Consider the following 12613-nt stretch of genomic DNA (forward strand, 5'->3'; position numbering starts at 1 on the left):
CCAGAGGAAGAGGTCGCCGCCGAGTTTCACCGCCTAGAGGACGGCAACGAGCTCAGCCTCTTAGCCGTGTTCGACGGCCACTCCGACACCGACGTCGCCACCTACATCCGGCCCCACAAGTCATCTCCCTCTCCCCACATGTCCTCCTGTGCGGCCGCCGTCCTTCGCCCCAGTCCACGCCGCCTCTTCTCGCCCTCCCATGGCGTCACCCTCCCCTCGTCGAATTTCGCAAGTGAAACTTAAACAACTAAATGTACCAGAAATCTTGGTTTACCTGGGCCCTGTAATTCCTAAGGTTGATCTCGACGTCGGATTCGAGGAATAGAGAAACAATCTGAACATCCAAGCAACAGAAAATGTGAATGCAGTATTGCAGTTCTTTTACCCATCTATACAGAAACACTGATACTTCAGCTAGTTTGGCAGACAAATGGCATCACCTCATGGTGACCCTGCGCGGCGGCGTAGTGCAGCGGCGAGTTGCGGCCGCCGAAAGTGGAGTACCAGGCGAGCCGCGGGTTGTACTCGAGCAGCGCGCGCGCCTCCTGCAGGTCGTCGTCCCTGGCCGCCGAGACGAGCCGCTCGCCGGAAGCCGAGCACCCAAAGGAGTTGCCCACAAGGTTGAGGAACCCCATGGATGCTCAAAGCTGAGGATCTCCTCACAGCACAGCGCCCTTTCTTGCGTGCACGGGAAGGACTCGCATCGAAGACTTCACCCTGAAATTTCCCAATCCACCAGGCCGAGTTGATGAGGTTGTAGGTGCGGGACGTCAGCGCCATGGTGGCCATCTGGAAGCTGAACCACCGGCCGGAGTCCACCGTCGAGACGTCAGACTTGTCGCACTCCGGTATCGTGTCCGGGTGCTCAAGGCGGCGGCCGCGGGTCGGGCTTGCCGGCGCGGAGACTGCGAAGAAGGTAGTGGCGAAGCTAGAACAAATTGGAGGGGTGCACCACCTCAACCGTATATGTAGTAGCACACTAAATTTTGAAGCCATGCTATACAAGATAATGATAAACTATCAATTGTTAAACATCATACTAGATGATGGCTAAGTGTATGATGAAGATATGATTAGAAATTCTTACATTAAGATGTAAAGTGAAGGGGAACGATAAATATGATACTCAACATTGCAAGATACATTGAACCATTGAATAATATTAGGGTGTGTTTGAGAGGATATGAAAAAAGAGATTGAGAAGATACATAAAACGAGGTGAGTAATTAACTGAGTATTAATTATTTCAAAATGAAAATTGATTAATATGAATTTTAAAGCAATATTTTATAGATTTTTTTAATAGAAAAACACATTGGTAGCAGTTTAGGGAGCATGCGTAAACAAAGGATTTCTGTCTCTCTTATGCTTCAAACTAACACACATACACTAGTTAAGTGGGAGTACTATATATTGGTGTGTGTAAAATTTAAAAGTCAAGAAGCTAGTGCCATAACTCTTCTAATTGAAATATTAGTACTTAGGATCGATCTGCAATACTACTCCATTTTCCTAAATCCTAGTAAAACAGTATAATTATTTAAATCCTAAATTACTATCTAGAAACATTAAAATAATAGCTAAAATTGAATTCTATATTTAAACTTTAAGGTTTGATGTGAAGAAATCAGACAAATTGAAGAAATAAGATGAGCAAGTTATATGCATGCCCTTGCCTCTATCCAATCAATATAAGCATGTAGCATTGGCGATAGACATGATCAGTAAAACCGAAAAAACAAAATAACAGACCAGTAGGCTCGTGCGCTCATTCCGCCATGCTCTGGCCGGTCGTTGGGGGGTGCCGGTAACTAAGATGAGGGGGGGGGGGGGGGGGGGGGGTGCACATGTAGCAAAAATATGACATCAAGCACTAAAAACAGAAATACAGGGGGTTCATGTGCACCCCTATCAGCTTGTGTAGCTTTGCCCTTGGAAGAAGGGGTGCCGGAAGGGGTCAACGTCTCAGTCCGGCTTCCTAAACTTGGGCGGTTGCGATGCCGTCGGCGACGAGAGCGGCGGCATGACGGGCGCGCTGCTGGAGACGCGGAGCGGCGGGAGGTTGGCGAGCCCCTAGAGGAACGGGAGGAGGCAGGAGGCGCTCCGCGCCGCGCCTTGCCACTCCGCCGCTCCATCCGCCCCTCCGCTCCTCGTGGGCCCCTTCGCCCACGGCCTGCCGCAGCTGCCGCTCCGCCGGCATGCACGGCGGCGGCATGCTGCGGCGTGACGAGGAAGAAGAGGGAGAGCCGAGTGGGGAGAGGGAGATGACATGTGGGGCCTACCATATTTATTTTTTTAGCTGACATGTGGGCCACACCTTTTTTAGATTATTTTTTTGTGTGGCTGACATGTGGGCCCATGTTTTTTATTATTTTTCCGATATATAATTGCCACGTCATCGTCACGTCAATGCCACGTGGGACAGAGACCTAGTCAAACTAGCCACGTAGGCGCCACGTCAGCCAAAACCGCCTTCAAAACCACCGAGGGACCTTGTTTACACCGGTTTTGACAGTTCAGGGATCAGTTGTATCTGGTTTTGGTGTTCAAGGACGAAAATCGGATTCGGTGTAAAACTAGAAAATTAGCGTGCCGATTATCATGCCTGTAAATTTATAGCCATGTGTGTATTACCATGTATATTAATATTTGTCTATATATTTTTCAAAATCATATGAAATTCTTGGTGTTACTTGCTATGTACTTGTAGTTTCTCTTATTTTTTTAATTTTCAATTAAACCTATAGTTGGTTGAATTTATTTGAAGATTTTTAATAATGAGATTCTTGCTACTACTTCTTTGGTGTTCTAATTTCGCTATTTAATGTTTTATTTTCTGTACACATAGGATATAGACATGTTGAATTTATACACGTGTATATGTTATACGTATGTTGGAAAATAATACTACTATATGAAAATTTATGGCCAGTCTGTGTTTATGAATTTTAAGAGGTTTTTTTTAAGGAACGGACCGAATAGTTCGGTAATACTACCTCCGTTTTTTAATAGATGACGCCGTTGACTTTTTCTCACATGTTTGACTATTCGTCTTATTCAAAAATTTTATGCAAATGTATAAGATATAAATCACACTTAAAATACTATGAGTGATAAAACAACTTATGATAAAATAAATTATAATTATGCAAATGTATAAGATATAAATCACACTTAAAATACTATGAGTGATAAAACAACTCATGATAAAATAAATTATAATTACGTAAATTTTTTGAATAAGACGAATGGTCAAACATGTGAGAAAAAGTCAACGGCGTCATCTATTAAAAAACAGAGGGAGTATATGCCAGCTATGGATTTTACAAATAGCAACTAGCAGCCAAATTTTTAATTGAAGCAGGGAGGGAAGATCGTTGGATGGGTTACACTTGAAAAATAAATTCTGGACTTGGGTCATCGATCAGTGACTGCTTTGATTTGGTCGTTTTAGATGGGGTGAAATGGAAAAATGATGACACTTAAGAACACCTGCGAATGGGGCTGCAGGCTGGTAAGGACCAATTTTCTTGCTGATATTCTGATGGCTTGCCTTGGCAGTAATCAATAAATAACTTGTTATGACAACACCGACACGCATACATGCGCTGGAACTGCAGCAGCAAGCCATGGAGGACTTCCTCCTTTCTCCTAAAAACCATGATATTGGAATGGAGTGGAACAGAGTACAGAGAAGGCAATTGTTCATACTGCAGGCAGAGGTCCAAAACCCCTCAATTGCATGTTTTACCATCATGCTGATGAGCTAATCTATAGAAATTATTCATTTACGTTTAATGGCCATTTTAATCGGATGGAAGTGTCAGTTCAGTGGTATTACAGAATGAAGTAATAATTTGCGAATGGGGAAAACTATTTAGAAGACAGCCCTAGCAATGCATGACATAGTGCCCAATCGAGTTAGAAATTCAAGATCCAGAAACAAACTGTATTATCACAAAATCATTGGAATATATATGTAGATAGACAATAGGTAACCGTAACTTTGTAATACTTAAGTCTAGTAGTACGTACTTAGACATATTGTTGTAGATTATCGAAGACATACATATAGACTGTCTAGTACTTAGATTATGAAACGAGAGAACAAATCAACATTCTGAAGAGCCTGAGCTCTTCTAGCGTGGCGGTGACTTGCTCACGCACAAGCTCGATCCTCTTCAAATAAACCTCCAGATCAATTGAGTATCTGCGGCTGCCTCCAAATCTCGCGGTTCAGCCCAAGAATGACGAAACTAAGGGCCAGAAATATCCAGCTCCCCCAAATCCCATTCCCAAGCTCATTTCTGAACCAGTCTGCCAAGCTATAGCGACTGAGCTGATGAACTCCTTCGGAAGTGGTGACAAAATGCTCTGGACAGGACAGCCTCCTCGTTGGCACCATTGGCATATGTGCAATCCGCGGAATTGAGTTCTTCGTAGCAACGACGAGCGGCTCCTGATGAGCTCCATCAGCTGAAGTCAGTGCAGGCGTGAAAGACAATGCTGGGGCCTCGGCCTCCGGCTCAGTTGAAGTTTTCGTTTGATCCAGCAACAACAAGTTGTTGGTAACTTTTCGTGATAAGTCGACAAGCACGATCGCAACACCTAAATGCCTTGCGGTGATATGGAGTCGCCAACCATCTCAATCTAGCCAAGCAGCCAAATCAAGATGGGTTTTGTAGAAAACCAGCTAAACCGGCTAACGGAGCCGATTTAGAGATCAAAATCAGCCTCTAGGCCGATTTAGATCGATATGAGGATAACTACCCGTTACGTGGGCAAAACGGAAGGTTTTCAGGACAAACCTATAAAGAGGTGTCGCACTCTCGCAGCGGCAGCGGACGGTTTACGGCGCAAACCGACAAAGATGGATTAAACTAGGGTAAAATAGAAAACATAGTAAAAGAACGATTCAAGTAGATTGTATTCGGAGGTTTTACAATGAACCGGCCTTGTCCCTTAAATAGGGGTTGGTCTTGCCCTCTACAGGCCCTTCTCCACGTCCAACTCGGGATAGAAACCAAAGGAAACACGAAACATGCCTTCCCGAGCAAGGAAACCCGAGACCCGACGAAAACAGACTCGGACTCGGACCCTGACGGTCTGACCACCCACATACCTGCGGTCAGACCGACCCTACTAGCCGGTCAGACCGCCCACATACCTGTGGTCTGACCGGCCCTTGTGAAGGAAACCCGACACTTTTCAAACTTTGGCAATTTTTCCCTATTTCGTCCATAGGTGCCAAATTTAGGTGTAAACACATGCCCCCCTGCCTTTTTGGTGAACATACGTGAACCTAAAAGCATAGAACATGTTATTTTAGGGCGATAATCCAATTACCGGCCATAGGACTTCCTAAGCATTTTACCAAATGCTCGAGAAGTATTTCTTCAAGCTATCTCCCATTAGTTGCTCTCTGGAAACACCGTCTTGAAGTGTCTTCATCTCCTTCAAAGTCTTCAAACACTTGTCGATGACGTCTTCAAAATTGCTCCCCATCAAGGTCTTGTAATCTTCAACCGACAAGTCGTCTTGCTTGAAATACCGAAGAGAGCCAAGATTTACCTCAACTGGCAAAACGACAATTTCAACAATGTTTTATTACTCGACTCGGCTTATCCATTAGCCTGAGCGTAGTAAAGAGAAGAACTCAACAACTTAATATCATAAGATTTGGCAAAACTTCTCACTTCTTTGGACATAAAAGAAACTCCTTTAACGTTTGAGGAATACCGAATCTATGAACAATATGCTTCAAAATAAAGTCAATTACCTCCGTACAAGTAATATTCTTGAGCGGCACGGCTTCGGCCCACTTAGTGAAGTAATCCATTGCAATTAGCACGAACCAATACCCTTTTGATGACGAAGAATAAATTTGACCAATGAAATCCAAAGCCCAACCTCGGAATGGCCATAGTTTAATGATAGGATTCAACACAGCGGTAGGCGCTAATTGAACATTGCCGATCCGTTGACAAGCTTCACTCCCTCTATAACATTTGAAATAATCATCAATTATTTTCGGCCAATGAAACCCTACTCTCCTAGCAACCAATTTATCTTACGAACCGATTAATGAATTTCACAAATCCCTTCATGTACTACTCTCCTAGCAACTTTAGTTGATCATTATCTAAGTAATACTCCATCTATTTTTTGGCGATATAATATTTGAGCGCTTACCGCCGAATCTTCCGATCAACCTTAAGTGTAGGATCTTTCAAAAATCTAATCAAAGGAATTCTCCAAGCTATTTCTAACTCATGGGCACAAATGTCCGAATTCACAATTAATTCAGCCTTTTAATCAATTGTAACGTGCCTCCCAGCCTCCTGTCTTGGATCGGTCAGACCGGCCACGCAATGCCGGTCAGACCACCCTGTCTGTCCGGTCAAACCGGCCATGCAGAACCGGTTAGACCGCATGTCACCACCGATCAGACCGGCCATGCAATGCCGGTCAGACAACCCCTGGTCTGTGATTTTGCCAATTTCATCCAAAGACTTAAAAATCAAGCACCGGCTTCGCTAATATCAAAAATACTCCTTTCTTCATATTATAACCAGATGCTTGGTGTATCAAACTATTGAACCAAAACTCTTTCTCTCTAGACATATGAAAAAAATATAATACCCAACTAACATGTCTAGATGAATACTAATTCAAGTGGCTTTTGAAACAATAACCATCATGGCATCAAAACACTTAGCCAATTGAAGTATTATCAATAATGAATCACCAAAGTCATATGCCTCACACACATGAATTCCAATAAACTACAAATGTAAGTAATCGACTTGAGCATGTATGCAAAATATTAACAATGCCAATGTTTCTAAAGAAAACAACTCTAGAATAAATCATCACATTGACCATTAACATTAGCCGAATTACTAATAAGCAAAACTTTCATGGTGCAATAAATATGAAATCTATATCTTATATGGTGATCCATAAAAACACATACGATTTGGCTTTAAATAAATATCAAAGAGTCATGAGCCAAATCATACTTGAAACAAATTATATGCCAACCTACCAATTCTACTACTTAGAACTGGCATTTGCATATATGTATAATATCAATTTGATAAGCAAAAACACACATGTGCTAGATAGCAAGCAATGTTCTAACATGACATAGGCATATAATATAACGATGAACACCATAAACCCATACCTTGCCTTAGCATCCAACGAACGACGGCTCGAAGATGTGATGTTGTATCCATTGCCGTTCTTCTTTTCTTGGTTCCCTCATGAGCATATTAATGTCTTGTCCCCCAAGCAAAATCGGCTTTCTTGATTGCACGATTTTGAAGGCAAGATGAATACCGCACTAACACCCATAGCATCATGTGAAGGAGACTTATCTTTAATGACCGATGATTCTTCTCTCACCAAATTGAATCCATCACTACTCCGTGAAAGCACCGATCTTTTAACTTTTACTTCTTTAGGTCTCCACACTCGCTTAGGTGTTGTTCGAGGCTCTGAATTATTACATGTTTTGTTCTCCACATCTTCGGCCTCTTTTTCTTTTTTACCTATGGCCCGAAGACGTTGTACCCTCCTCTTTTGAGAGCGAGATAAGCCAGAAGGTATCCACTTCGACTGTGATTGTTTTCTAGGAGCTAAATAATGATTCTTAATATTTTTGGTCGAAATAGAAGCTCCTGTGTTGCTCTCAATTTTCCCACTCTTCTCGAATGCCCCCTGGTCAGACCGGCCTTTAGGCCCGGTCAGACCGGCCACAAGCCGTCGGTCAGACCGGCTAGGAGGGTTGGTCAGACCGGCCGTAGTCTAGCGGTTAGACTGGCCAGCTGGCTCGGTCAGACCGCCGATGTCGACAGCAACGGCGTCGGCTTCAGTCTTCTCCGCTTGTATAGTTTTCGCTGCATCTTCAGTAGGTACTTGAACATCTTGAGATTTCTCCTTGATAGCAACGACCTCCGAAGCTTTGGCTTCTTTCCTCACCCACACCTTCTTCACACTTTTCACCTTTGATCTACCGGACCGATTCTTTTTTGGGAAACGGTCTTGTCTTGAATTAGATTGACTTGGTATTGTCCTAGGTGATTGCTTCCATCCTCGATGATACGGCATATGTGGTTGAGGTATCCATGGCATGTAATACATAAAAGGATAACCAAATAGTGACATTGGATGTGGATACCATGGCATCACAACCGGAGGTTTATATGGAGTTGGTATAGTTGATGGCTTCGATTGCTTTGATGTTTGACCAAATCTCTTCCTGCGAGATGATCTTGGTCTTTTCGAATCACTAGTTTGGTTATCAAATCGTTGACCAGCTAATCCTTTCTTGTACTTAGCCATAAGCATCTCAAAAGTGAGCTTCGGCTTTTTAGTCTTTTGGGAACTAGATGACTCATCTTTTGTAACTTTATGATCTTCGGCCTTCGCATTTTTGATCCTATTCTTGGGCCGAGGATCCCCAATAATAACACTTTTCCCTTTCTTTTTGCCAACATCAATAGAACTAATAGGGAGAGGATCACTAACAATTCCGGTCTTAGGCATAGAGGTAACCGAAATAGTTTCACAAGTGACCGATGAAGTATCAATCAGTCTTTGCTCCATCAAGTTTGCATCTTTGAAATAACCATGAAACTCATGCTCCATTTGTGACCATGTAGAAATTGAATTAGGAGCAAGTAAACTATACCATGTAGATGCAAAGTTTGACAAAGAAAGAGGAAACAATTTTAACTTAAGCAAATCATCATTACCGGCCTTACCACATTGATCAATAAATTGGCCGATATGCTCCATTGTTGTTCTAGCATCCTCACCTGTGAATTTCGTGAAATTGGGCTCCTCAAATCCTTGCGGGTACGGGACCGAATCTACGTGTTCAGGATACAGCCTTTGATATGTATGCATAACTATTTTAGATTCTATCTCACTACTATCCCGCAAGACATTTTCATTATCTTTTCCAACATCCACATGACCGATTTGTGATTCGGTCTTAGGTGACAATGCTATTTCACTTTCGTTTGTGATACAATCTGAACCGTCATTTAGTTCGGTTATATTTTCAATGATGCTATTCTCTAAGCTAGCAACACAATCCGAACCATTACTTGGTTCGACTATTCCATCATTGTCTAAACTAGTAACACAATCCGAACCAACACTTGGTTCGGCTATATTGGTTATTGCGTTATCATCCAAACTAATAAGACAATCCGAATCAACATTTGGTTCGGCTATACTCATTACGGCATCATTGCACAAATTATTACCACAATCCGAACCATCGCTTGGTTTGGCTATACATGATATTGCATTTTCATCTAAACTAGCTTGTAAGCTATTGTCATCCACTCGGCTTTCCTGAGCCAGAGCTTCATGCAACACATGATCAATATCAAGAAATATCTGGCCATTCAATTTCTCTTTAATAGAATCAAGCAATCCATCATATGCAATGTTGGCCAAATCTTTGTAAGTTATTTTCAAACTAAAACATCGGCTTTTAATATATCTAAACCTTTCAATATAATCAACGACAGATTCATTGTATTTTTGCCTAACCGATGTTAAATCAGACAACCTAAGCTCAGTCTCACTAGTGTGGAAATAATCATGAAATTTTTGTTCTAATTGAGCCCAGGAAAAAATAGAATTTTCCGGTAAAGAAGTAGACCATGCAAAAGCAGTACTGGATAAAGATAAAGAAAATAAGCGCAATTTACATGTATTCATACTACTAGCCCTACCACATTGCGCTAAGAATTGATCTACATGCTCGTATGTAGTCCTACTATCCTCACCACTAAACTTGGTAAATTCAGGAATTTTATAATCAGGAGGATATGGGACAGCGTCATAAAAATCAGGATACGGCTTTTGGTACTCCCTAGCACGATTCCTTAGTTTTGTGAAATTCTCCCTGATAGTATTTCTAAACCAATCCTCCACAGTTTCAGGCTTTGGTGGATCTGGTGGTGGACTTGGTGGCCTAAAAGGTGGTTGTTGCGGCACAATATTGTTATATTGGCCATACCTAGTATTGGGAGGATATCCCCTATTAATATCATTGTAGGCATTAGGGATATGTGGAATAGCATGACTAACAGTATTAACAGGTGATGAATAATAATTAAAATCAGTACTGCTAGTTATGGTATGAAAACTTGGAGAAACTCCCTGGTTAGTGGTGCGGTCAGACCGGCCACAGGAGGTCCGATCTGGCCAAAATAGGGCACGGTCTGACCGGCTATGGTAGGCACGGTCTGACCGGCATAGGATGCGGTTAGACCGGTGTCATGACCAGTCATACCGTTAGCTAGGTTTTACATATAGCCGATTCCTGTGTAATAGGCTGTATAATCACCCATTGACCCCCATAGCATTATAAGCATATTGTATAGGAGCAAAACTAGAGGTAGCATATGCATCTACACAATAATCATTAACCTTTTGAATAGCAAAGTATGGGTTGGGCGAATCGGAAGTTACCTTTGGTGAAACTACGACCTGAGATAGCGGGATAACGCCTTGATCAGTCCGAATGTATTGTGTAGTAATATTGTTGAACCCGTTCCCGCTCGTCATAGTTGATGAAGAAATTCCTTGATTAATTCCGGCCATATAGCTCATAGCCGAAATATTTTGACCGAATAAATTAATATACGGTCTTGACTTCCTCGTATGTACTGTACTCGGCAAAAGTATTTGATTTATTTGATAATCAACCGAGTAGACTTAGCAAAATTTAGAAACTAATCTAAAGCTTCACAGTGTAACCGATACAAATTGAATCGGTTTTTATCTTCCTTTTTTTTAATGTGAACAGTAATAGATCGGATTGAATAGCCTGATCTTTTCTAACTCGTGTACAGTACTAGCTTTGATCAATCAAATCTTTCTGTTGCCGTGTGAAACAAAAAGAAACGAGGCCGTCGAGCCGGCCTCTGCCTCCTGACGATGATCCTCGGTATACGCGGCCTGAACAGCAAGTATTCAGATGGATTTAGTAACGACTAGATAATTAACTTCGCCGCCGAATAGATTAATCCGGCGATGAAACCAGTGCGTAGCGATAGCAGTACAGTGTAGATTGATTTCGGCTATTAAGCCGAAACTCCTGATTTGATGAACAGTAATTACTAGATTAAACGAAAATTCGGCCATGATATGGCCGATTAGATCGTTTGCCAGCGGAGTCGCTAAAAATCATGTTGGCAACTTTTTATGACAAGTCGATAAGCACGATCGCAACACCTAAACGCCTCGCCAACCACCTTAATCTAGCCAAGCGGCCAAATCAAGATGGGTTTTGTAGAAAAAAAGCTAAACCGGCTAACGAAGCCGATTTAGAGATCAAAATCAGCCTCTAGGCCGATTTAGATCGATATGAAGATAACTACCCGTCTCGTGGGCAAAACGGAAGGTTTTCAGGACAAACCTACAAAGAGGTGTCGCACTCTCGCAGCGGCGGCGGACGGTTTACGGCGCAAACCGACAAAGATGGACTAAACTAGGGTAAAATAGAAAACATAGTAAAAGAACGATTCAAGTAGATTGTATTAGGGGGTTTTACAATGAACCGGCCTTGTCCCTTAAATAGGGGTTGGTCTTGCCCTCTACAGGCCCTTCTCCACGTCCAACTCGGGATAGAAACCAAAGGAAATACGAAACATGCCTTCCCGAGCAAGGAAACCCGAGACCTGACGAAAACAGACTCGGACTCGGACCCTAACGATCTGACCACCCACATACCTGCGGTCAGACTGACCCTACTAGCCGGTCAGACCGCCCACATACCTGTGGTCTGACCGGCCCTTGTGAAGGAAACCCGGCACTTTCCAAACTTTGACAATTTTTCCCTATTTCATCTATAGGTGCCAAATTTAGGTGTAAACCACAAGGCAGCAAATCGATACGCTGACAACAACAATTAGTGCTATTTGAAAATAATGTAGCCAGATTACTGACAGGTTTATGCACACTTAGCGAGCTAATGTTGAAAGCGTAGCAAACTATCCTCCATACTTCAATTGCAACAGGGCACCTGAAGAAATGATACACACAATTTCTTCAGAACAACAAAAAGACATACTTTAATCCGACGCGCGCAGGCTCGTCGAGGGGCCCGCTGCCGCACACGATGTCGTATACGCCGTGCTCCGGTCGTCCGTCCGCACGGCGATGGTGGTCCGTCCCAAGGCCGCGGCAAATGGAGGCAGAGGGGTAGAGAGACGGCACGGAGGGGGAGGGAGTAGAAAAATCTGGCGGCCTCCTCCGAGTCCGACTGGGTCGCGGCCGGAGGTGTTCGTCGAGAGCCCGCGGATGAGCACGTTCGGAGGGGATCAGGGCGGAATTGGTGGTGGTAAGTGGCGACAACGCGACCGAGGAGAAGGAAGAGGGAGTTCCTCTGTCCTTAGACGGAAACAAGCGCAGGACCGAACAGGTGAAGAGGTATTCACCGTTTTGGAAAAAGCCCCCTTAAACTTCCTATATTACAATTAGCTCCACCGCATCGATTTCTGACCATGGATACGCGATCCGACGGCTGCGAGCGAGGGAGCGAACCTTGCAATCGGGCTGAGCCACGTGGCGTCGCTGACGC

General features: G+C 43.2%; 2 protein-coding genes across 3 annotated transcripts; both read right to left on the minus strand.

The window, feature by feature from the left end:
* Positions 1 to 285: 285 nt before the first annotated feature.
* On the minus strand, positions 286 to 2491 carry LOC127768434 (uncharacterized). The gene is made up of 2 exons (XM_052294014.1): positions 1753 to 2491; positions 286 to 997 (listed from the first exon to the last, which is right to left on the minus strand). The coding sequence occupies exons 1-2, from the start codon at positions 1770 to 1772 to the stop codon at positions 442 to 444; spliced, it is 576 nt and encodes a 191-aa protein (XP_052149974.1). The 5' UTR covers positions 1773 to 2491; the 3' UTR covers positions 286 to 441.
* Positions 2492 to 4832: 2341 nt separating this feature from the next.
* Positions 4833 to 12413, minus strand: LOC127766044 (uncharacterized). Of its 2 annotated transcripts, XR_008016198.1 has the most exons (4): positions 12104 to 12413; positions 10501 to 10989; positions 5780 to 5999; positions 4833 to 5576 (listed from the first exon to the last, which is right to left on the minus strand). XR_008016198.1 is itself a non-coding variant. In XM_052291052.1 (3 exons), the coding sequence occupies exon 1, from the start codon at positions 9253 to 9255 to the stop codon at positions 7813 to 7815; it is 1443 nt and encodes a 480-aa protein (XP_052147012.1). In that variant the 5' UTR covers positions 9256 to 9429; the 3' UTR covers positions 4833 to 5576; positions 5780 to 5999; positions 7190 to 7812. The 2 variants fall into 2 exon arrangements, 1 of the variants encoding a protein (XP_052147012.1); XM_052291052.1 differs by lacking the exons at positions 10501 to 10989; positions 12104 to 12413 and adding an exon at positions 7190 to 9429.
* Between the last annotated feature and the right edge of the window lie 200 nt (positions 12414 to 12613).

The sequence above is a fragment of the Oryza glaberrima genome, chromosome 3 (genome assembly GCF_000147395.1).
Source record: "Oryza glaberrima chromosome 3, OglaRS2, whole genome shotgun sequence".
NCBI lineage: Eukaryota > Viridiplantae > Streptophyta > Magnoliopsida > Poales > Poaceae > Oryza > Oryza glaberrima.

Bases quoted from the DNA above. Each gene is read 5' to 3' on its own strand.
- LOC127768434 (XM_052294014.1), bottom strand. From the start codon at position 1,772: ATGAGCGCACGAGCCTACTG. The intron at 998-1,752 runs GTCTGTTATTTT...TATCTTGTATAG, and splicing joins ATGAGCGCACGAGCCTACTG to CATGGCTTCAAAATTTAGTG.
- LOC127766044 (XM_052291052.1), bottom strand. From the start codon at position 9,255: ATGAGTATAGCCGAACCAAATGTTGATTCGGATTGTCTTATTAGTTTG.